Raw genomic sequence first — 25,091 nt, forward strand, 5'->3', positions numbered from 1 at the left:
AGGAAATAGAAGGCCATAGAGTTTGGCTGCACAAAATACTCCCTGACTTTCCATTATTCTTGCTGTTAGTGTTGAGTTTATTAGGTAGCTCCTCTGCTTGGGTTTTAATCCTTTTCCTTTTAAGACCCTGCAAAGCTCTTCTTCCCTTCAGCTGCTAATCAGGGTCAGGAACTTTTTTGCAGAAAGACTGAAGGACAGGTTCCAAAAGGGAAAAGGATGAAAACCATGCACATGCAAAATTAATAGGTCAGGGTACAGTTTGTGCAGCCAAATGTTGTGACCTTCTCTAACCGGACAACACAGTACTGTTTGTTACCCGTGACACTACAGTACCATGGATTATAAACATCTTGATTATGATGCGTACCGTGGACACAGGAGCATCAATCTCTCTAGAGATGGACTTATAGCCTTGAGATTGTTGATATTTTTCAATAATTTTGGTTCTCAAATCCTTAGACAGTTCTCTTCTCCAGTTTTATGTTCTCCATGCTTAGTCTGGCACACATACAATGCAAATATTAAGTTAACTTTCCCTTTTTATCTGGTTTCAGGTGTGATATTCATATTGCCCACACCTGTTAATTGAGAAAGGTCAGTTTGGAAGAACATCACATGCTTGAAAAAAAAGTTATTTACTCACAATTTTGGAAAGGTGCCGACAATTTTATCTAGTCTATTTATGAGGTTTTGTATGGAATTATGTCCAATTTGACTTTTTTTCTCTGTGTTTCCAATGCACACAAATTAAATAGACGTGTATAACAAAACATGTGTAATTGCAATAATTTTGTGGGAGAAACACAATTTTCTTGAACAATTTGAAAGGTTCCAACACTTTCGGTCATGACTGTTTTCCTATTGCATAGGCCAACACTAATACGGTAGCAATATTTAATGATAAAATGATGCCAAATGTTTGTTTAAAATAGAAAATTCTTGCAAACACAACAGTCAATTCCATATTTCAATAAGAGGCTATATGACATATATATATATATATATATATATATATATATATATATATATGAATAGATTGTCAAAGGTAGTGACTGTTACTGAAATCACCATCTACACTGTAGATACGAAGATCAGTTCTGACAAAATACTTCATATACCACAGCTTATCCTGACAGTATCTAAGCTTTATGGAAGACCAAAATGTCACAAACATAAGAAAACTGCAAAGGAATAACTACACAATTCAGTTGGAATAGAGTTTAAAGTAAATTACAGGATTTACGAACTTTCAACATGATTGATTTTTTCGTATTATATATTATTATTATATTATTATTATTATTATAATTATAATTATATTATATTATTATATTATTATAATAATAATAATAATAATAATAATAATAATAATAATAATAATAATAATAATAATATGAGTTATTAAGGCTTATTATTGCATGACTGTGAAAATAAAATAAAAATAAACAAAACAAATTCACTTTAATTCTGGCAATTCAGGGCCAACTGGCTCCTTGGGGAAGGGCCCAGTGTTTTGGCTTCCTGGAAGATTCTTACAAGAAACAGTCATGGAAGAAAACAAATCCATTTTATAAAATGCATAAGATTTTACAATTCTGAATTGTATTATGATACTAGAAACTGGGCACTTTTAGAAAACAAAAAAACAAAACTGACATTCAAATCTAATTAGATTTACCTGCTTTGGCAGCAAAGAAGTAACATCTCTTTGTTGCTAATTAAAACTTGTAAAATGACCAGAAAAGCTTTTGCTCTTATTGCTGTAGAGGGGCTTTCAAGAAGACGAATTATTTTTGTAACAAAATCCTGAAGAAAAAGCAAATAAAATAGATGGGTGTGAAATCATACTGTAAGAAAGAAATTTGAAATCAAAGTAAAATGGAAAATAATAATCATAACAATTTAAAACTGGCGATAATGCAGAAGTAATAAAAAAAGTAAGTTATTTTAGTACATTAGAATTATAGTAATTTAATTAAAAAAAAAAATCAACATGGTTAACTAGTTTTGTTTAGTAACAGCAGAAGGCCATAAGTGGTAATGCTAAATAAGCACATTCATATAGATGAAATGCAAGAGACACATATTCATATGCAAAAAATGCATATTTCCCAACTCACCAAGTTATTACCTATCCCCAAGATAGGTTAAATCTTAGGATCATTTGCATCCCATCACTGGGACCCCCAATGATCCTAAGAAAGGGGATCAAAGTACCATCTCTCAATGAAGCAGTGGCCATAAAGGTGTACCACCATTTTATTCATCATTCGCTGCCTAGGGAAGGGAGAAGTTGAATAATCTGTTCCCAGACAGCTTTGACGTCAGCTTATCTCCTATGAAAATAAACATCTGCCATCGAGAGGACACCTCCATGCACATGCAAGTCCTGTGAGTGTGTTCTGGCAATATTATCCTAATATGTATGGTCACATACAGGCCAGATTCACATATGTAAGGAAACAGAAAAAGCCTGTCTAGTGGAGCTCTAGAAAGGAAAAAGGGAACCAAAGTTTTTTGTTTTTTTTTTTAAATTAAACAAAACTTTTATTAATGGTCCCTTAAGAGCCACAATGTGTTTCGACAACCAGTATGTTGTCTTCCTCAGGTAATATAAGAGAACCTTACAGACAAACATATATATTATATATATATATATATATATATATATATATATAAATTCCTAACCAGGCTGATGGGTGTGCCATTAATTAGATTGTTAACCCTATAAAACCTGAACAACACTGAATACAAAATTATAAAAAGTATAAAAACATTTTACAAAAAAACCAACAATATATTCCATTAAAAGCATTAAAAAATTATATATAATAATATCAATTATTTTCAGAATTAACACACACACATATAAGTATATATATCCACAATTATCTTGTGCTACCACATGTCCTACCCTATACAGTTAGGTCCAGAAATATTTGGACAGTGACACAAGTTTTGTTATTTTAGCTGTTTACAAAAACATGTTCAGAAATACAATTATATATATAATATGGGCTGAAAGTGCACACTCCCAGCTGCAATATGAGAGTTTTGACATCCAAATCTGAGAAAGGGTTTAGGAATCATAGCTCTGTAATGCATAGCCTCCTCTTTTTCAAGGGACCAAAAGTAATTGGACAAGGGACTCTAAGGGCTGAAATTAATTCTGAAGGCGTCTCCCTCGTTAACCTGTAATCAATGAAGTAGTTAAAAGGTCTGGGGTTGATTACAGGTGTGTGGTTTTGCATTTGGAAGCTGTTGCTGTGACCAGACAACATGAGGTCTAAGGAACTCTCAATTGAGGTGAAGCAGAACATCCTGAGGCTGAAAAAAAAGAAAAAATCCATCAGAGAGATAGCAGACATGCTTGGAGTAGCAAAATCAACAGTCGGGTACATTCTGAGAAAAAAGGAATTGACTGGTGAGCTTGGGAACTCAAAAAGGCCTGGGCGTCCACGGATGACAACAGTGGTGGATGATCGCCGCATACTTTCTTTGGTGAAGAAGAACCCATTCACAACATCAACTGAAGTCCAGAACACTCTCAGTGAAGTAGGTGTATCTGTCTCTAAGTCAACAGTAAAGAGAAGACTCCATGAAAGTAAATACAAAGGGTTCACATCTAGATGCAAACCATTCATCAATTCCAAAAAAAGACAGGCCAGAGTTAAATTTGCTGAAAAACACCTCATGAAGCCAGCTCAGTTCTGGAAAAGTATTCTATGGACAGATGAGACCAAGATCAACCTGTACCAGAATGATGGGAAGAAAAAAGTTTGGAGAAGAAAGGGAACGGCACATGATCCAAGGCACACCACATCCTCTGTAAAACATGGTGGAGGCAACGTGATGGCATGGGCATGCATGGCTTTCAATGGCACTGGGTCACTTGTGTTTATTGATGACATAACAGCAGACAAGAGTAGCCGGATGAATTCTGAAGTGTACCGGGATATACTTTCAGCCCAGATTCAACCAAATGCCGCAAAGTTGATCGGACGGCGCTTCATAGTACAGATGGACAATGACCCCAAGCATACAGCCAAAGCTACCCAGGAGTTCATGAGTGCAAAAAAGTGGAACATTCTGCAATGGCCAAGTCAATCACCAGATCTTAACCCAATTGAGCATGCATTTCACTTGCTCAAATCCAGACTTAAGACGGAAAGACCCACAAACAAGCAAGACCTGAAGGCTGCGGCTGTAAAGGCCTGGCAAAGCATTAAGAAGGAGGAAACCCAGCGTTTGGTGATGTCCATGGGTTCCAGACTTAAGGCAGTGATTGCCTCCAAAGGATTCGCAACAAAATATTGAAAAAAAAAAAATTTTTTTGGGTTTGGTTTATTTGTCCAATTACTTTTGACCTCCTAAAATGTGGAGTGTTTGTAAAGAAATGTGTACAATTCCTACAATTTCTACCAGATATTTTTGTTCAAACCTTCAAATTAAACGTTACAATCTGCACTTGAATTCTGTTGTAGAGGTTTCATTTCAAATCCAATGTGGTGGCATGCAGAGCCCAACTCGCGAAAATTGTGTCACTGTCCAAATATTTCTGGACCTAACTGTATATAATTAAAGTTACTGTGAGAACAGGAAAATTAATTATGGAACTATTATCTCTAGAATGTTCATCCCCGACTGGACTACTCTTTCGTTTGCTTACCCCCATCCCCATCAAGAAAGCATCACTATTTCACTACGGCCACTCACTTCTAAGTGTTTGGCAACATTATCCAAAGTGAGCTTGTGCCCTTCAGGGATCAGAGTGCCAAGTTTAAAGATCCAGAAGCTTTCCTTTTTAATCAATCTTTTCTAAAGGATCTGGATCTTTATTAATTACATGGTCAATGATGGTTTAATGAAGGGCACAACCTCACTTTGGATAATGTTGCCAAACACTGAGAAAAAAAAATGTAGGGTCCCCCCAAATTAGATCACCAGCCAAGGTGAAGCTGAGCTGACAGCTGGGGTCTGGTATCAGGGGTCCAAGCAGGGGAGTGGGACATTATATATTATATATATATATATATATATATATATATATATATATATATATATATATATATATATATATATATATATATATATATATTGTGAGACTGTGACCGGGGTTATCTATGACGGCCGGTATGTCTCGCCCCGGTTGTGCTCACTCCATGATAGGAAGTAAATCCACTACAGGGTTAATGCTGTTTCCCTACAGGCTTAAGGAAGGGTTAAATGGAAACAGGAACAAGGGCAGGTGTGCCGGGTGTGAGAGAGTGATCACATCTCCCTGAGTTCTCTGCCGGAAAGGCACATATGTACTATTGTGGACTTTTTCTTTGGATAATAAACCGTGTGCTGTGAACCTTGGTGCCTGGATCCCATGTCTTCTGCAGCGCAGCCGACGACGCTATCTCACAATATATATATATATATATATATATATATATATATATTATTTATACACCTATCCTATCCATTTATCTTGTTATCTAGCTTTTTACAGTATGTAAAACTGCATGTTAAACGCACATGCATGTCCGTGCGCTGTCCGTGTGCAGCGATTTTTTTTCTCGCACCACTGACTTGTACTGGCAAGGTGAACAGCCACTCGCAGCATGCTGTGATTTGCCCCAAACGCTGAATTTTGCAGAGGCAAAACTAGAAGATGTGTCCAGAAGGGGCGGGGCCTCAGACAACATAGATGATACCAGGAAACAACATTATTTTTTGTTGGCTGAGGCCCCACCCTTTCTGGTCACATGGGTGTGACATCAGCACAGGCCCTTTTAGTCAGATAGTAAATCAATTATATAATAGAATTAACATAAATAACAGGGGGAGAATGGATAGTCAGAGGGCAGGAATCACCATGAATATTCAACCCAGTTATCAGCTTATCGGCAGCTGCTGTCATTCAAAAAACTGCTCATTTTACAAACTTTACTTTACCTATACATCCTAGTTGACAATTAAAGATATGTATAGATAGTGCCAGTATAGCACTGGCTTTAGGTTATATAGGAAAATCGTGTTGATCAGTGCGCTTTAAGACAGAGGGAGTTGACTGTCATGCCATTGCAGCATGAGTCTGATTGTATATTAATGCTGTTCTTGCTACAAATGGTGCAGGTATCTCTTAATTTGCCGAAATGACTCACTTACAACAACATGGGGATTTAGGGGAGTTGATGCATTGGAATGCTTTTGTACATTGAATGCTAGTCTCAAGATGTAACCTACTAAAATGAAATAAAGTGAACATTGAAGGAGAAAAATGTCTAATGAAGCTCTAGACAATGCATTCACAAATCTTCTCAACCTTTTTACAAAAATAACTACAGTGGAACCTCGGTTTACGAGTAACTTGGTGTGCGAGTATTTCGCTATACAAGCAAAACTTGCTGTAAATTTTTAACTCAGTTTACGAGCAAGCTTTTCTGTATGAGCAAATACTCACCGCACACACTTCCGGTTCCGTACTTTCACCGCACACTGACCCGTTCTTGCAGTCCACACAAACACGCACAAACATCCACAAACACGCACATATTATGGTCACCTTACCTTCTGTTCCATCGCCGGCCTCCTGGTTCTTGTAGTTCGCTGGTACAGGATGTGTATCGGGTAACCAACGGAATGATGGAGGAACTTCCGCTGTCAGCCGCTTCTCAAAGGCAGCACGCTGACCAATCAGAGGCAAGCGGCTCATGCCTTTGACGTCAGCGCCCTGGCAGCGGACGCTCTAGCATCGGTCGCGATGGTTACCCGATACACATCCTGTACCTGCGGACTGCCATGAACCAGGAGGCTGGCGATAGAACGGAAGGTAAGGTGAGCATAATATGTGTGTGTGCGTGTGTATGTGTTTGTGCATGTGTGGAATGGCACAATAGGGGACTAGGATGGGATATTGAACAAGTTGTGGAAAAAATTGTCTGAGCTTGCATTATTTCCTAAGGGAAATTTTGCTTTGCTAGACGAGTAATTTGGTTTACAAGCGCACTCCCAGAACGGATTGTTCTCGTAAACCAATCACTGTATATGCAAACTCAAAAATGGAAAAAGATGACAAAAAGTTAAAGATTACAATATATTTGTGATGTAATTAATGCAAAGGTAAAATATTACTGCCTAGTCTGCATGTTAAGAATTACTACAAAAATCCTATTTTCATACAACGCTGTGAATATTTACTATAAATTCTAATGACCTTTTTGTCAAATGTATTAGTTAAGAGCCTTGTGTGTCATAAAGGCTTTAAAGGGTAAGTCATTATGTCCAACGTTGTTTTATATCCAAGCAGTCTATTTAATTTCTGGCATGACCAGAAGGTACAATTTTCAGCAAGTTCAAGAAACCACTCTAATCTATTTTCTGGAAACAACACAAATACAATTTATGTTCTTCTTTTCTATTAGTTTTTCTTAAGCAATCTAATAGCCCAATGCATTATAGTCCTTGTGAATGGAAGAGTTATGGCTTAAGTACATATTGTAGTGACAGGTTTGTGACCGATCAGTTTAATCCATTATTAGATTTTTGCCTTGCTTACAAGAATGGTAATATTTAAGTTTTGTTTGTTTTTTAATTTGGGGAATGGGTTGGAGATGGTTTGCCTCCACATACAACATAGAAAAAAGACAAAATCAGTTTATATTATATTATATACAAAGAACAGCAATAAACATTTCCTAATGTAGCACAATTGTCCATTTTACAGTTGGAGATACAGCCTTGTAATAATTTCATACTGTCAAACATTGGCTATCCTCTATACACACCTGAATGCATAATAAAATGAAATGACAGCACACTGAAGTAACAACAGAAAGACATACCTAGTAATAATGCAGAGCACTTTGTATTTACAGTATAGGACTCGTATGGTGGATTTGTTGTTATTTTTAATCTCTATAACAAAGTACAATGGCACAAAAAAATTGTAACAATGAGAACCGCATATAGAAAACAGAGGTAAATGTGTTAATGTGACAATGACTGTTTTATTTTCTACACTGAGCGACAACTCCACAGGGCCTTCTCCAGACTGTCCCAGACTGCCTCTCTTAAATTTTGATTTTGCCTGCATACTGTCACAGCCGTCTCCCTGCATGTAGAAACTTGTGACAGGATCTGGGCCAGAGTCTCTCTTTGCCATATGAGGCTCCTCACAGTAAACATATTTTTTTTTCCTTTGGTGCTGAAAAGGTTAATGTTAGTTTTACTTTCCGGCAGCTTCTGACTCATGGCCTCAGGTCCTTTTGGATGGTGACCACTCCCTTCCCCTATATATGGTCACATCTCCCAGTAGAGGGCACTGGTTATTCTGATTCATTCTGTAGCTAGGCCTCAAGGTGGAAGGAGCTACTGGAGCCCTTGCTGTGTGAAGTGGTGTAAGCTGCAGTCGTGGTGTCAGACTGCAGCCGTAAAGTTGGGCTTCATCCTTTGTTATTTGCCCTGTCTGTCGTACCTTGCCCTCTTGTTGTATTATTGCAGCGGTGGAGCTAATGAGCCTCACCTGGCTGCTCAGTAGCCAGGGTTATTACAGGGTCACTCAGTGATTCAGGTATCCTGCGCAGTGACAGGTGCGAAACCTGTATAGGGACTGGCTAGGAGAGTAGGGTACAGCCGCAGGTGAGTGCAGGAAGTGTCCCATCATCCCCCTGACTAGCACCAGGGCCCACTGTTGTTAAAGTATCTACGGTGTACCCCTTGTTTGTTGTGGTGAACCCCTTGTTTGTTGCGTATCTTTCCATGCGCCGGACCTTCCCCAAGTTCGTACGTGACACATACCTTCTATGAGCTATACTTTTGGCATTTTCTATCAATTTTATATCGGGATATATTTTTTTGGAGTACAAGGTATAGATTTATCATAAATTTGCAATAGGAATCAAGCGTTAAAGGTGGTCTCATCTGTTTAAAGGGGTATAATTGCATAGTGCTTGCAAAAACCAGCAATTTTGCAATTTATGTTAAAAAATCCTCAAGAACAAAGGGATTATATAAGTTACAACTCATTGCTTAGGTGTGACGTTTGAGATGACAAACAGTTAGGGTCACAGAGCTAGGGACCCCAATATAGAGATATACCTTGACGAGGTCTTGGGGCTCAGTTACATTGATCAATGCGATTGCTAAATATCTCCTTTTTCCTAATATTCATGGCAAGTATGCAATTCACTATTCACATGTTCAAAGTAGCAAGTAGCATTTTTCATTGTATATTCCAATATTTTCCATATGCTTGAGGCATTATACCATTATCTATGTTTGATGTGCAGCCTTATCCTTTGTATAGTATGTATTTTTTGGCTTGCACTCATAATATATATATTAGTGCTCACTTCAGTTATCCTATTCAGTTATATGTAGTTTTTTTCTGAATGTGAACACAGCTCCGCCCCTTTCGGCCATGTTTTTTCCATCTCCTATATAAGAAAGTCCTTAGTTACCCCTCTCCACCCACAGCAGTTTTTAATTGCAATGAGATGACACACAGTTAGGGTCACAGAGCTAGGGACCCCAATATAGAGATATACCTTGACGAGGTCTTGGGGCTCAGTTACATTGATCAATGCGATTGCTAAATATCTCCTTTTTCCTAATATTCATGGCAAGTATGCAATTCATTATTCACATGTTCAAAGTAGCAAGTAGCATTTTTCATTGTATATTCCAATATTTTTCCATATGCTTGAGGCATTATACCATTATCTATGTTTGATGTGCAGCCTTATCCTTTGTATAGTATGTATTTTTTGGCTTGCACTCATAATATATATATTAGTGCTCACTTCAGTTATCCTATTCAGTTAGGTGTGACGTTTGTCTGTGGTCACTGGCTCAAAACAGCTATCTCGGACAGACTAGGCACAAGCCACTCCACTTGGCGGAATCCTGAGAAACCTTGACACCCTTTAACACCTATACAGGGATCTGGATTTACAATGGGGTCCAGTACATTGCTGCCTACAGGCTGCTGTCCAGAAGTATCAGCCAGAGGCAGGATGGTAGCCATGCAGAGTCAAAGTTGAAGGGGGACACAAAAAGGATAAAACAAAATCCATTAGAAAAGTCAGGGAGCCGCATCAAAACAGAGATGACATCAGGGTTCGAAAATTGACTGGCAGGAGAAGTTTCAGAAAAACAGAGAGAGGAGGTCAGAAAATACAGAGGAGAACTATAAGACTAAACCAAAGAAGCACAAGCTACATCTGGCAGCTTCCACCAGAAAGCTGAAAGAATAAGTAGGGTGTGCTACTGAAGCCAAGAGCTGATGACTTCAGCTGGACAGCACACATACCCACTCTGTCAGACTGGAAAGTACTTCAGATCCCAGCAACTCTAACCTTACTGAATGGGCCCGAGCCAACGCTGTCCACAGTTTCTGGCTCTGACTTCTCTATCTCCAGCACCACCTACAGAGTGAATACAGTGGCATCTGATGATAGAAGCAGATATCAAAGAAGCAGGCTCTGGTGGAGATGTGACATTAGGTAACAAATAATATATGTAGTAAATCAATGGTAGCTGATCTCTTAGGCCTAAGCCACCGGCATGAAAATTGGTGCGAGTGGAGTGCGATAAAAAAAATCCCTAATTGGACAGAGAAAACAATTGCAGCATGCTGCGATTGTAATGCAAGACTCTTTCTCTCGCACCCAATCAAGTGTATGGGGCGAGAGAAAAACGCACTGCACTCGCGGTACACCGGTGTACCGTGAGTGTAGTGCGAGAATGGCAATAGCTGGCTACGGAGGAGAGAGGGAGAAAAATCCCTCCTTCCCCTCCTCATTGCCGGCCTGTACTTCCTCAGAGACGGCCCGCCCCCCGCAGCTGAGGTCCGCTCGCACGGTCAGACCTCAGTCGCAGGGACACTCGCATGACACTCGGCTCTGCTGTACTGCCAGCATGAGCAGAGTGTCATACGAGGAGATTGGAATAATCCCCGTGTGGCCCCAGCCTTAGGCAAAGAGCACAGCGCTTCCAAGCTCTATAGCAATGAAACTCTAGCCAGTCCAACACAAGAATAAAACTACCTCTGCTTGTAAACATTTGAGAGAACACAGTTTAGGTCAGTGGTGCAGTCATAACACTGGTTCAATATGTCAGACATTAGGAATGCATCATTATCTTCCCAGGTGATCTTCTAAAGATAGAAGATGAGACAACCCCTTTAATACTGTGATGATTGGAGTACAAAATAAAACAGATAGTGTTGGTCTTATCTACATTCACTACAAAAGTTGAATGTAACACTGTTTAACATATTTTCAAAAGTTGACAGGTTCAGTTTTAAAATGAGACATTTTTTTTAATGATTTTGACTTCCTGAATTAAAATCTGACATTGAAATTTTTTAGTTGACTCCTGTTTCTATGATATCAAAGACTTTTCATTTTACTGAAACATATAACGGAAGCATAAAAGTTTCAATACTTTGAAATCTTATTGTTTTTGCAAATATAAAGACGCAGAATAATTTGTTATGCCAATTGTCTGATATTTAGAGGAAATTTAGCAACAGTTCACATAACTAGAACATGTCAACACTATTGCATATTATAAACAGTTACAAAAATTGCACTACAAAATGTTGTCCTCATTCAATGACAACTCTTGTGTACTTGTCTCTTGTACTCCTGCATTGGATCATCTCTTACAATTCCAACAGTAATTTGCCAACATTAATGGATTCAATTTTTCCTTGATCTCTTTTATTAATTTTCTTAATAGCTGCAACATCTTAATGATATCTATGACCGTGTTTGTTGCTCCCTGTTCTGCAGATTAGTAGAAGAGAAGTCTAGATGCAAATATAAGACATGGATCTTTAAAAGGGAATCTGTCAGCAGGTTTTTGCGAAGTAAGCTGAGGACAGCATGCTTTAAAGCTGGGTTTACACACTGAGACTTTCTAGCGATCCAACCTGCGATCTCAACCTAGCCGGGATCGCTACAAAGTCTCTGGTGAGCTGTCAAACAGGCAGACCTGGCCAACGACCTAACAGCGATCCGGACCTGCAGAGCTGCAGAGCTGGTCGTTGGGGACGTGTCAAAAAAGCAGGTGAACTTCACCAGACTTCATTTAATGCCGCGCGGCTCTGTGTGCCGTGTAAATAAATAAATAATTAAAAAAATCCGGCGTGCGGTCCCCCCCTATTTTAATACCAGCCAGATAAAGCCATACGGCTGCAGGCTGGTATTCTCAGGATGGGGAGCCCCACGTTATGGGGAGCCCCCCAGCCTAACAATATCAGCCAGCAGACGCCCAGAATTGCCGCATACATTAGATGCGACAGATCTGGGACTGTACCCGGCTCTTCCCGATTTGCCCTGGTGCGTTGGCAAATCGGGGTAATAAGGAGTTATTGGCAGCCCATAGCTGCCAATAAGTCCAAGATTAATCATGTCAGGCGTCAGCCCGAGATACCTTCCATGATTAATCTGTAAATTACAGTTAAAAAACACACACCCGAAAAATCCTTTATTAGAAATAAAAAACACAAACACATTCCCTCATTACCAATTTATTACCCACAACAAAGCCCTCCTTGTCCGGCGTAATCCACGGTCCTCCAGCGTCGCATCCAGCTCTGCTGCATACAGGTGACAGGAGCTGCAGAAGACACAGCCGCTCCTGTCACCTGCATGCAGCTAATGAAGAGAGCCGTGTGATCGGCTGAGCTGTCACTGAGGTTACCTGGATCCAGCGGTGGATGCAGCGGTGGCCGCGGGTAACCTCAGTGACAGCTCAGCTGATCGCGCTACTCACCTCATTTGCTGCGTGGAGCTGACCGGAGCGGCGGTGAGTAGCGCGATCAGCTGACCTGTCACTGAGGTTACCCGCGGCCACCGCTGCATCCACCGCTGCATCCAGGTAACCTCAGTGACAGCTCAGCCGATCACACGGCTCTCTTCATTAGCTGTGTGCAGGTGACAAGAGCGGCTGTGTCTTCTGCTGCTCCTGTCACCTGCATGCAGCAGAGCTGGATGCGACGCTGGAGGACCGTGGATTACGCCGGACAAGGAGGGCATTGTTGTGGGTAATAAATTGGTAATGAGGGAATTTGTTGTTAGTGTTTTTTATTTCTAATAAAGGATTTTTCGGGTGTGTGTTTTTTAACTGTAATTTACAGATTAATCATGGAAGGTATCTCGGGGTGACGCCTGACATGATTAATCTTGGACTTATTGGCAGCTATGGGCTGCCAATAACTCCTTATTACCCCCATTTGCCAACGCACCAGGGCAAATCGGGAAGAGCCGGGTACAGTCCCAGATCTGTCGCATCTAATGTATGCGGCAATTCTGGGCGTCTGCTGGCTGATATTGTTAGGCTGGGGGGCTCCCCATAACGTGGAGCTCCCCATCCTGAGAATACCAGCCCTTAGCCGTATGGCTTTATCTGGCTGGTATTAAAATTGGGGGGACCTCACGCCGGATTTTTTAATTATTTATTTATTTATTTTACTGCACAGTATAGACACGCCCACCGGCTGCTGTGATTGGGTGCAGTGACACAGCTGTCACTCAGCGTGTGGGCGTGTCTCACTGCAACCAATCATATTTGCCGGTGGGCGGGGAAAAGCAGGGAATACGAGATTGTTTAATGAGCGGCCGGCTTTTTCAAAAAAGGAAAAGCCGCTGGAGCAGAGTGAACGCCGTGCAGCGCCGGTGATCGGGGATCGGTGAGTATGAGAGAGGGGGGGACACTTCAGTCACTCGGGGGATTAGCGGTCACCGGTGAATCCTTCACCGGTGACCGCTAATCAGGACGCTACACAGACAGAGCCGCGGAGTCGCTGTAAAGTCCCCTTTACACACTGAAACTTGCTAGCGATGCATGCTGCACAGCGGGAAACAAAGGACCTAGGAATGGTCCTGAACGATTTGTAGCGATCACAACTTCACAGCAGGTGCCAGGTCGCTGATAGGTTTCACACTCTGCAATGTCGCTGGGGAGGTCGCTGTAACGTCACAAAACCGGTGACGTTACAGCGATGTCGTTTGCGATGTTGCAGTGTGTAAACCCAGCTTAACTGTGTTTCTCTTATCAGCGTGTAAGCAAATGTTTATATAAACTGAAGGGTTTATTACCCTGTGATTAAAATTACAGGACTAGAAACTCACATGCATGGCAGCTCGACACGCCCACTGCTGTGATTGACATCTCACATTCAATGCACAATCTCTATTGAGAATCTGGTGTGTAAAATTCTTGGATTGTTTCAGAATGGCTTCAGCCAGTAATTTATGTGATACACCTTGGATTCAGAATTTCCTTGCCTACATTATGTTCCTGTCAGGTGAGGTAGCAAAAAGCTGCTGACTGACATTGTAGTGATATTCTATTGCACGTCTATCCCACTCACACAGAAAGGAGCAGTACTTTGTAAATTCACGTTGGAGACGAAGTAAGAGGACTACCACCTTTAAGTCACCACAGAGTAACCACAAATGTTGGTCAAAGTTCAGACACCTCAACAGCTGTTTCATGTTCTCATAGGTTTCTTTCATGCGGACTGCATAACCAACTGAAAGTGAAGTTGGCAAATTGACATTAGCATCAAATGAATGTGAAGACTCAATATTTCTAGTGTTGACTAGGGCTGAGCCAATCCGGACTGTAAAAGTCTGGATCCGCACGGTTTAAAAGATGCCCGTGTGCCCGACCTGGGCCTGGGATTCACGATCCAGCACTGGGGAAATTAAAGGGAAAATAAAGGACTCGTTCAAATTAAAAGGCAAATTTAGAACATTTTTGGATGGGGTCTACAATAGTCCTACAGCTAGAGTACACACACCAGGATTCCTCTCTGATTCTTTTCACTTGCACAAGGGGACCAGACAGGGATGTCCAATGTCCCCATTGCTGTTCAACCTGGCCATGGAACCCTTTGCTAGATTTAGAGGAGTTAGATCTATTTGACGGAATCAGAGTAGGCAAAGATAAAGTTAAGATTGCTCTATTTGCGGATGACATCATACTTTTTTGTCAAGACCACTAGAGCAGCTGAGGAGGATCTTTGACTTTATTCGGAAATTCAGTGAATATTCGGGATACAGGATTAACATCAACAAAAGTGAACTTCTAGAATTAGGAGACAAAATAACTCAGGTGCAATGGGTCAAGCTAGGTCTGGACCTACGTGTCTCAAAGTCATACATAACGTATTTGGGGATAAAGATAGGGAGGAGACCAGATCAACTCTATTCACTTAACTACACCCCCTTATAGGTAAAATATTGGGGGAACTACAATGGTGGCATCACTTACTAATATCTCTTTTGGGTAGATGTCACCTGGTTAAAATGGTTAGCTTTGCCAGGCTCCTATACCCCTTGCAAAACCTGCCCTTGATTTTAAAACATTTAGACATAATCAGACTGAAGAAGGCCTTTACACATTTTATTTGGACAGGTAAAAGACCCAGAATTGCACTAGAAAAACTGATGCTACTGAGAAGTGAAGGCGGGCTTAATTTTCCAAATATACGTGCTTATAATATCGCCTCTTTATTTAGACATGTAGTGGACTGGATACACGACACTAGTTGCTACTCAAACACCCATCTAGAACGACAGTTAGCCGCCCCTTGGGATCTGATCGCTCTTATCCACACTAGACAAGATAAACTGCCACAGATAGTGAGATCCTCCTTTTTACTAAGGGACACCATAATAGAAGGTAGTGAGGAAGGCCTTTCAGCTTCCCTTTCTGGTTTCCAAACATATGTAAATATTTGGTCAACCCGAGTTCCCCCAGGGAGCTGAAATTAAGAGGGTCATTAATCAGAGCTGTGATCAGTTGCAGACAGCGGGGTCCATTATGTGCCGGGAAGAAAAACGGTGGATGTCTCCAGAAGAAATTATGGACAAATTCAAGATACACGGGAAACATTTCATGCAGGTCCTGCAGCTTCATTCTTTTTGTCAGTCCAGACTCAGAAAGTTGGAGAGGGAATCTGTCTCTCATGCCATAGATGACAGTATAGGCCCATGCACCAAAATGCAAGTATCACCTCATTGTACAGCACCATGAGGCACAAATGTGTTCAATTAAAACAGAGCAAAATGTTCAGAACATGGGAAAGGTGGACAGGAGATGAGGAGATAGCGAAGACAATATTACAAGGGTGGGAACGGGTGAGAAAATCCATCTTGTGTGAGAGATAGAGGGAGACTTATTTTAAGCTCATGCACACAGCGCTGTATGGCTTTAACATCCCGCATTCCCATAGTTGCCCTGGCCGGATTACAGCGTGTCCTAAGTATGGGGTGCCCTTTACAAATCTGTGGCATGGGGTGTGGGAGTGCACAGAAGTAGCAACATATTCGAAACGAGTAAGGGACCAGATTCAAGCATGTTGGGGAATGAAACTTCCACAAACACCACAGGCTCTGCTCTTCCACCAATTACGTGCCCACGAATCTGAATCTCAGAGTATGGTAGACAAAGTAAAGATTCCTAGAAACATCCACAGATTTTTAGTGGTGGCTCTTCGGGCTTTGTTTAGTGAGTGGCTTAAACCAAACACTCCATCAATGGGAGCAATAATATCTCAAATCAAACATCTATTGGGGCTGGAACTGATAGAAGCAGAAAGGAGTAAAGAAAAGTCAGCAGGAAAAGTTTTTCCGCTGTGGAAAAATATCATTGGTTTTCATTATAGTACTCAGGAAATCCTGAAAATAATAAGCCCTTTCCGCCATACAGAATGGTATTGTCTGGAAGACCTGGGAGGGACGTTGGGGGTGTTTTGGGACCATCATTAGACACTTAGCATGTATCATATGGAGATGGTAATCGACACTAAAGCAAGGACATAATTGTTGAAGGGTTCACACTCACATTCTTATTCTTTGTTTGTGATACTACCTTTAATTTTTTCTTCCTTTGCAAGGTTTACAGTTGCATTGACGAACAAATCAATCTCGTGTATGCTGATGTTTACAATTTGACCATGGAATTGACTGTTTAATTTTTTTATGTTTAAAAAATTGAATAAAAAAGATGGGGTTTTTTTTAAAAAAAAAGGAAAATAAAGAAAAACAGCATTTCATACTTACCGAGACTTGGCGGCACACAGCTTCCAGGTCACACATTCACTTCCTGTACTGTGCATTAGGCTCATCACATGCGCACAGCTTTCCATGCTTTCCCCGCCCACTCACCGTCCTGTTGTCTGATTGGTTGCAGGCAGACACCCCCTAGCCTGTGACAGAGACTGCCTGCAGTCATCGCTCACCATGGCTCAGTCATAGGCTACACTCACAGCCGGCGGTCGTTCTTTATGGCCGCTAGCAGCGAGATGTAGCAGAGCTGGATGCGTCATTGTTGGGACCTCATGTGGATTACACCGAACCTGCAGGGTGTTTGGGATTTATAAAGTGGTAAAGGAGGGTGCGTTTTCGTATTTTATTCCAAATAATTTCTCTGTGCTTTGTACTGATTTACTTTCATGTACAGGTTAGTGTGATGCAGGTATCTCAGACGCCTATTATTAACCCCTCATTGCCCCGACTGACACCGCTCCAGAAGCCGGTATAGCACCGGGATTGTCACATCTAATATATGCGGCAATACCGGGCGGCTGTGGGCTGAGAATACCAGCCCCCAGCCAGCTTTATCTTGGCTGGGTATCAAAATTGTGGGGGACCGCACATCGTTTTTTAAAATGATTTATTTAAATTATAAAAAAAAAGCCGCAAACGGGTTCTCTTAGGCCGGAATCACACTTGCGAATCTTGCGTCACATCACTAGGCAAAGCCTTGCACGTGTGACTCTGGGCACTGGATACAAAGCACAGATAAAGCCCTACAGCGGGCGCTGCAACCTCGGGCTTTATCTGTGCTGTCATCAGAATACAGGCACCCTGAGCCGATTGTTTTATTTATTTTTTACCACCATACTAACCCGCAGACACTTGTACTGATTTCCCTGCCCACCGGCTGTCCTGGCGCCTGTGATTGGTTGCAGTTAGCTGACACCTTGCCACTCAGGGTGGGGGTGCATCTAACTGCAACCAATTACACGTGCCGGTGGGCAGGCAAAGTAGTGAATATTGAATTATTGGCTCCGGAAGGGAAAAGCATGACCCAGAAGGAGTTTGCAGCCATGACACCGCCTGAGTGAGCACACCGCACACGCTCCTACCCCCCTGTCCCCTCCACAAATGTTTTTAATCTCTGGATTCTGGTCCCCATTGACTTAAATGGGCACCGGATTCTGGAGCAGATAGGGATTTTTTTTTAATTTAGCAGTGATCCACTGGTCCCGATTTTTTGCCAGTTTGATCAGCTCTAGTGTTGACTCTTAATTTTTTAAAATGCAATTTGCCCTGGATATTAGTTTCTGGGTCAAATCTTGATTGACGGCAACCCATTCTTGCCTAATCGGTGATTGGAGTTAATCACAGTTTCTGTATTTTTGTTTGTGCTTCTGCTTTTTGAGGACTTACCAAATGTTCTCAAACTGGGGAATTTCCTTGCAGTGGACACAACATTTTTCAATGTGTGGTGTTAACTTTATCACTTAGCTATAACTTTTGCCTTGTGACATGGTGCGTCATCATGCTGGAAATAGCATTGTTAATCATCTCCTAAATTGTTGGAAGAAGTTGCTCTTGGAGGATGTTTAGATACCTTTCATTATTTATGGCAGTGTTCTTAGGTAAAATAGTGAGTGAACTCAGGATCTCTAGATGCTTTACTATTGGAATGGAATGACAGAGGAATTGCACTCATCTTTTCCACTCCAGACACTCCTTATTCCAGATATCCCAAACAGTCTGAAAGAGGCTTCATTAGAGAAAATAACTTTACCCCATTTCTGTGCAGTACAACCTCTGTATGTGGACCAGGTTGCCAGTTTGTCCTTGTTTTTTTTTTATTTTGGAGAGAAGTTTCTTCTTTGCAAACCCTTCCTAACACCAGGCCTGCCTCCAAATGCCTTCACCTCAATATGTGTGCAGATGCAATAACACCTGCCTGCTGACATTCCCGAGCAAGCTCTGCATTGGTGTTGAACAGATTCCTTACTTGACTCTTCTGAAGAGGTTGTACAGACACTTTTTTTAAAGCAATTGCAATTATCTCTTTGGATTTGTAAATAATCAGATAAATATTTGGTTTAAGAGCAACGTCCTTGCTTGTAAAGTCCTTTTGATGCAAATCTATGATGCCTGCACCTTCTTCCTTGGAGGTAACCATGTTTACCCGAAAAAGACAATGACATCAAGCATCAGCCCTATTTAGGGTAATGTCAAATGCCTTGCTCTTGTTAAAAAAAAAAAAAAAAAAAACTTTCTCTTGAGTTAACAAGATCATTGAAATTATGAAATCAGGTCATTTTGTTGCAAACAAAAGTGGAAATGTATGTTTTGTGATTAGTATAATTTTCATGGCAAGGAATGACTTCGCAATTCACCTGATCAGTGTTCAAAACATTCTAGAGTTAATGCAAATTGGAACTATAAAAATTAAATCTGGAAATCTTGTTAAAAGTGAAATTTGTGTCAGTTTCTTTTAGCCATGATTGTAAATGATACATCATTATTAGATGGGTACCTGTAACAGCGTTTGCTCTGGAGCATGAGATATCATTAAGTACAGAATGGTATACTTGGGACTCATAAAATCTTAAAGAGTACTTTTTGTTTCAGGTAACTTTTCAAAATAAGCTGTCATGTGATGTAGAATATACTAAGAATAACACTAGATCTGATTACTGTCCAGTGCATTCCTGAATTTTTGACCAGTTTTCCCCATTTGGGGCTCTATTTCTAATGTTCAGGTCACTACAAGCTAGTTAGTGGACACTAGCTGTGATGATGTCTCCCAGTACAACAGAGAGGTTGGTTACTGGTCTTTTTCCCCAGTTTAGCAAGTTCTCAGAGGTGCAACTGAGAATCCAGCTCTTGGATAAGCTAAATCAGTCAACAACTACAGTAGCATCTGCCTATATCTAGAAAGTTTTGTATCTCTGCTGCATCCTCTTCCCTCCGTTGTCTGTTCCATCTACCTACCACTTAATTGGAGGTGTAACCTTAACCCCTTCATGACCATGGACGGAAAGATCCGTCCTTGTGTCCTGGGCCTTAACGACCAAGGACGGATCTTTCCGTCATGGCGGAATCGCGGCACCGGAGCCTCCGGTGACTGCAATATGTTAACAAAAAACGCAGATTCGGGGAGGAGGGGACCTGTTCCTGACCTTAGGAGGGGTGGTGCCTCCTCCCCGGACCTACGGAGGCTGTGATTGGCTGACGAACGCTGCTCAACCAATCACAGCCACTGTAATGTTCCAGCCATTTAAAATGACTGAAACATTGAAATCCAGCCCTGGCCAGTGCAGCTGTAGCACTGGCCATTGGCTGGAGCTGGGTGACCTCACTGGATCACCCTCCCCCAGCTCCAATACTCTGTTTGGAGAGATCGGCCTTGTGACCGATTTCTCCAATCACAGTGGACCAGTTGCCGGTGACCGCCCCCATCAGCTTCACTTGTCCCTGCAGCACGCCAGCACACTGAGCACAGTGAGTGTACACAGTGCAATGGCAGGGCGACAAGCTCCGGTCCCATGCTGTTATGAGACCGGAGCATGGGACCCGGAAGTTGCCGCGCTGCCATTGCACTGTACGAAAAGCGTCCCGATCCGCCGCCGCTGCCCTCCGCGATCTGCCACCTGTCTCCCCGATCTCCTGCCCGCACCCTCACCCCCACACCTCCCGATCCGCTGCCGCCGCCGCCCTCCATCTGCCACAGTGCCACCGCTCCCCCCAATCTGCTGCCCGGCCCCTCACCTCCGTGCAGCAGATCGGAGGGAGCGGTGGCACTATGACAGATGGAGGAGGCCAGGGATCGTGCACCCTGTCCTCCTCCATCTGTCATAGTGCCACCGCTCCCTCCGATCTGCTGCCCGGCCCCTCCCCCTCATGATCGGTGCCCGCCCCCTCCCCTCCGTGATGTGGTGCCCGCCCCCCCCTCCGTGATGTGCTACTCGCCCCCTCCCCTCCGTGATGTGCTGCTCACCCCCTCCCCTCCGTGATGTGCTGCTCGCCCCCTCCCCTCCATGATGTGCTGCTCGCCCCCTCCCCTCCGTGATGTGCTGCTCGCCCCCTCCCCTCCGTGATGTGCTGCTCGCCCCCTCCCCTCCGTGATGTGCTGCTCGCCCCCTCCCCTACGTGATGTGCTGCTCGCCCCCTCCCCTACGTGATGTGCTGCACGCTCCACCCACCTCTCACCCCCGTGGTCAGCTACCCGCTCCCTCCCCTGTCACCGCCGTGATGTGCGCTCCCTCCCCTGTCACCGCCGTGATGTGCGCTCCCTCCCCTGTCACCGCCATGATGTGCGCTCCCTCCCCTGTCACCGCCGTGATGTGCGCTCCCTCCCCTGTCACCGCCGTGATGTGCGCTCCCTCCCCTGTCACCGCCGTGATGTGCGCTCCCTCCCCTGTCACCGCCGTGATGTGCGCTCCCTCCCCTGTCACCGCCGTGATGTGCGCTCCCTCCCCTGTCACCGCCGTGATCTGTGCTCCCTCCCCTGTCACCGCCGTGATCTGTGCTCCCTCCCCTGTCACCCCAGTGATCTGTGCTCCCTCCCCTGTCACCCTCGTGATCTGCTGTCCACTCTCCCTCCACCTCTCACCCCCGTGATCTGCGCTCTGCTCACCTGTCTCCCCCGTGATCTGCGCTCTCTCACCTCTCACCCCGTGATCTGTGCTCCCTCACCTGTCACCCCGTGATCTGTGCTCCCTCACCTGTCACCCCGTGATCTGCGCTCTGCTCACCTGTCACCCCCGTGATCTGTGCTCTGCTCACCTGTCTCCTCCGTGATCTGTGCTCTGCTCACCTGTCTCCTCCGTGATCTGCGCTGCGCTCCCTCCCCCACCTCTCACCCTCCCCGATCTGCTGCCTCCTTCATCTCCTGTGATCCAGCTGCCGCCTAAATCCATCCTGTAGGGTAACTATCCCCAATCTCACCTCCCACTCCCCTTCCCACCCCTCCCCACCACCCGCCCCTCCCCCCATCCTCTGCCGCTCCTGCATCCACTGCGCCCTCTCCCATCCGCCCCCACCCTATCCCAGCCGCCGTCTCACAATCACAGATGCTCCCTTTATATGCCGCTGCCCCCCCATCTGCTGCCGCCCCATCTGCCGCCCCCCCCATCTTCCGCTGGTTTTTTTTTCTATGCCATGGGGGTCTAGTTTCCAAAATGGGGTCACATGTGGGGGAGCTCCACTGTTTCGGCACCTCAGGGGGTCTCCAAACAGCATGAAATACGCTAATTATCCCAGACAATTTTGCGTTTGAAACGCCAAATGACGCTCCTTGCCTTCCGAGCCCTGCTGTGCGCCCAAACATTTGAGTTCCACCACATATGAGGTATCTGCGTACTCAGGAGAAATTGCACAATACATTTTATGGTGCAATTTTTCCTGATACCCTTGTGAAAAAAAAGCTACCTGGTTGAAGTAACAATTTTGTGATAAAAAATTTTTTTTTTATTTTCACAGCTCAACTCTATTAACTTTTGTGAAGCCCCCAGAGGCTCAAAGTGCTCAATAAACATCTAGATAAATTCCATGAGGGGTCTAGTTTCCAAAATGGGGTCACATGTGGGGGAGCTCCACTGTTTCGGCACCTCAGGGGCTCTCCAAACGCAACATGGTGCGGCTAACGATTCCAGCTAATTTTCTGTTCAAAAAAGTCAAATGGCGCTCCTTCCCTTCCGAGTCCTGCCGTGCGCCCAAACAGTGGTTTTTCGCCACATATGAGGTATCTGCGTGTTCAGTAGAAATTGCCCAACAAATTTTGGGGGTTCATTTAATCCTGCTACCCTTGTGAATATGCAATATTTGAGGCTAAATTAACATTTTTGTTGCAAAAAGTAAAATGTTCATTTTTTTCCTTCCACATTGCTTTAGTTACTGTGAAGCACCTGAAGGGTTAATAACCTTCTTGAATGTGGTTTTGAGTAGCCTGAGGGGTGCCGTTTTTGGAATGGTGTCACTTTTGGGTGTTCTGTGTCATGTAGACCTTTCAAAATTGCTTCAAATGTGATGTGGTCCCTAAAAAAAGTGGCTTTGTAAATTTTGTTGTAAAAATGAGAAATTGCTTATAAACTTTGAACCCCTATAACTTCCTTAATTTTTTTTTTTCCCAAAATTGTTCTGATGTAAAATAGACATGTGGGAAATGTTATTTATTAATTATTTTGTGTCATATGTCTCGTTGGTTTTAGAGCATAAAAATTAAAAGTTTGAAAATTACAAAATTTTCAAAATTTTCGCGAAATTTCCGTTTTTTTCACAAAGAAATGCAAAAAATATCGGCCTAAATTTACCACTAACATGAAGCCCAATATGTCACGAAAAAACAATTTCAGAATCACCGGGATCCGCTGAAGCGTTCCAGAGTTATAACCTCATAAAGTGACACTGGTCAGAATTGCAAAAAATGGCCTGGTCTTTAGGGTCAAAATAGGCTTGGGGCTGAAGGGGTTAAACCCAACTGGGCTAGCAGTGTGAGCTTTTTTCTTTTTCTTAGCTGATGATGAGTGTAGGAGGCAGGTGGAAGAGAAGAAAGAAGAAAAATATGCTGATATATTTTAAAGATTTTTAAATGTGTATATTTGCTTATTTTAAATTTGCTATTGATTTGCCCAACGTTTATTGAAAGTTTATTTAACAGTGACTATTTAAATTACAAGACCATAAGATGGAAACTAACCATTCCTATGATAACAATTGCAGGTAATTTTTCAAAGATGTACAAAATTGTTTAGATTTATTAAGTGTCACAATGTGACTGTAGGAAATAGAGGGAAAGGGGCCCCTGTGCTGTCCTTCACGCTAGGGGTCCACAGGCTATCCTTATCCTCATGGTTACCCCTAATGGTGGAGATGTCTGGGTCTCGTATCTGGCTACGCACCTGACCAGAACTAATCTGATTCCCCCCTCCCACCACAGAAGGAAGAGAAGGAAGGGGCATGAGTAAGATGGAAACACAGATAAAGATAGACAGGGTAAAAAACAAACAAACCTCTGACACACTGCAAAAATAGAGGATAACCTCGGCACTCTAAACCTCCCAATAAGAGTAAAAAGTCACACCGGATAGTAATGCAAAATAATTCTTTATTAGTCCTTTTTTGAAAAGTTGCATATAAGTTTTTGTGTCCAAATCAAAATACAAGTTGACGTTTCGGCTTGAGCCTTCGTCAGATTGGACTTATCAGATATACATATAGTAGCAATAAGTGCGTCAATCAAGAGGGCTGGACAATGCAAAACAGCTTATTCTGTTGTGTACATCGCTGTTTGCTAGATGGCCTAATAAGGTAATATAGTACCGACAATTACTGGTCAAGTGCTATAATGTCACCACCTAGGAGTACTGGGAAAGAGCGTCTAGTATGAACCACGCTGTGTAGTAGCCTTACTGGTATAGCACTGTCACACGTGCTGTGTAAGGATTGCTAGGACGTTTTCCACAGTATGCACCTATGGGTAGTGTGCTATGTAGATGGCCAAGGGTGAACACAGCTGGTAGCACCGGCTGGACAATGCGAAACAGCTTATTCTGATGTGTATATCGCTGTTGCTAGATGGCCTGATAAGGTAATATTGTACCGTCAAACACTGGTCAGGTGCTATAATGTCACAGCCTAGGTGTACTGGGAAGGATGAATAAGAAGCGTCTAGTATGAACCACGCTGTGTAGTTGCCTTGCTGGTATAACACTGTCACACGTGCTGTTAGGAATTGCTTAGGACGTATACCACAGTGTGCACCTATGAGTAGTGTGCTATGTAGATGGCACTGAACACATGTCCACAGCGGCGAGGACCTTGGCTTGTAACCCCACAGGTGCTACCGGCTGTATTCACCCTTGGCCATCTACATAGCGCACTCCCAATCCATTGGTTGACGCCCAAGTCTGCCTGCGTTGATCACAGACATCAGAGACATTATCAGGCGGAGTGCCAGAATCTGTAGTGTGAACAAATCCCGAAGCCGCCATGACAGTCGGCGCTGTTTGTAAAAACCTGTATGCGATATTAAGTTATTGGAGTGATTATACTTTC

General features: G+C 42.9%; 1 protein-coding gene across 4 annotated transcripts in view; it reads right to left on the reverse strand.

The window, feature by feature from the left end:
- Window positions 1–25,091, reverse strand: part of ULK4 (unc-51 like kinase 4) — a 1,163,168-nt gene that overhangs the window by 720,772 nt on the left and 417,305 nt on the right. For all 4 annotated transcript variants that reach the window (XM_075315178.1, XM_075315180.1, XM_075315177.1 and 1 more), the window contains exon 22: window positions 1,679–1,806. In XM_075315178.1, coding sequence (XP_075171293.1) covers window positions 1,679–1,806 — 128 coding nt within the window. The remainder of the gene's footprint in view (window positions 1–1,678; window positions 1,807–25,091) is intronic.

This window comes from Anomaloglossus baeobatrachus, chromosome 6 (genome assembly GCF_048569485.1).
Source record: "Anomaloglossus baeobatrachus isolate aAnoBae1 chromosome 6, aAnoBae1.hap1, whole genome shotgun sequence".
In the NCBI taxonomy this organism is placed as follows: domain Eukaryota; kingdom Metazoa; phylum Chordata; class Amphibia; order Anura; family Aromobatidae; genus Anomaloglossus; species Anomaloglossus baeobatrachus.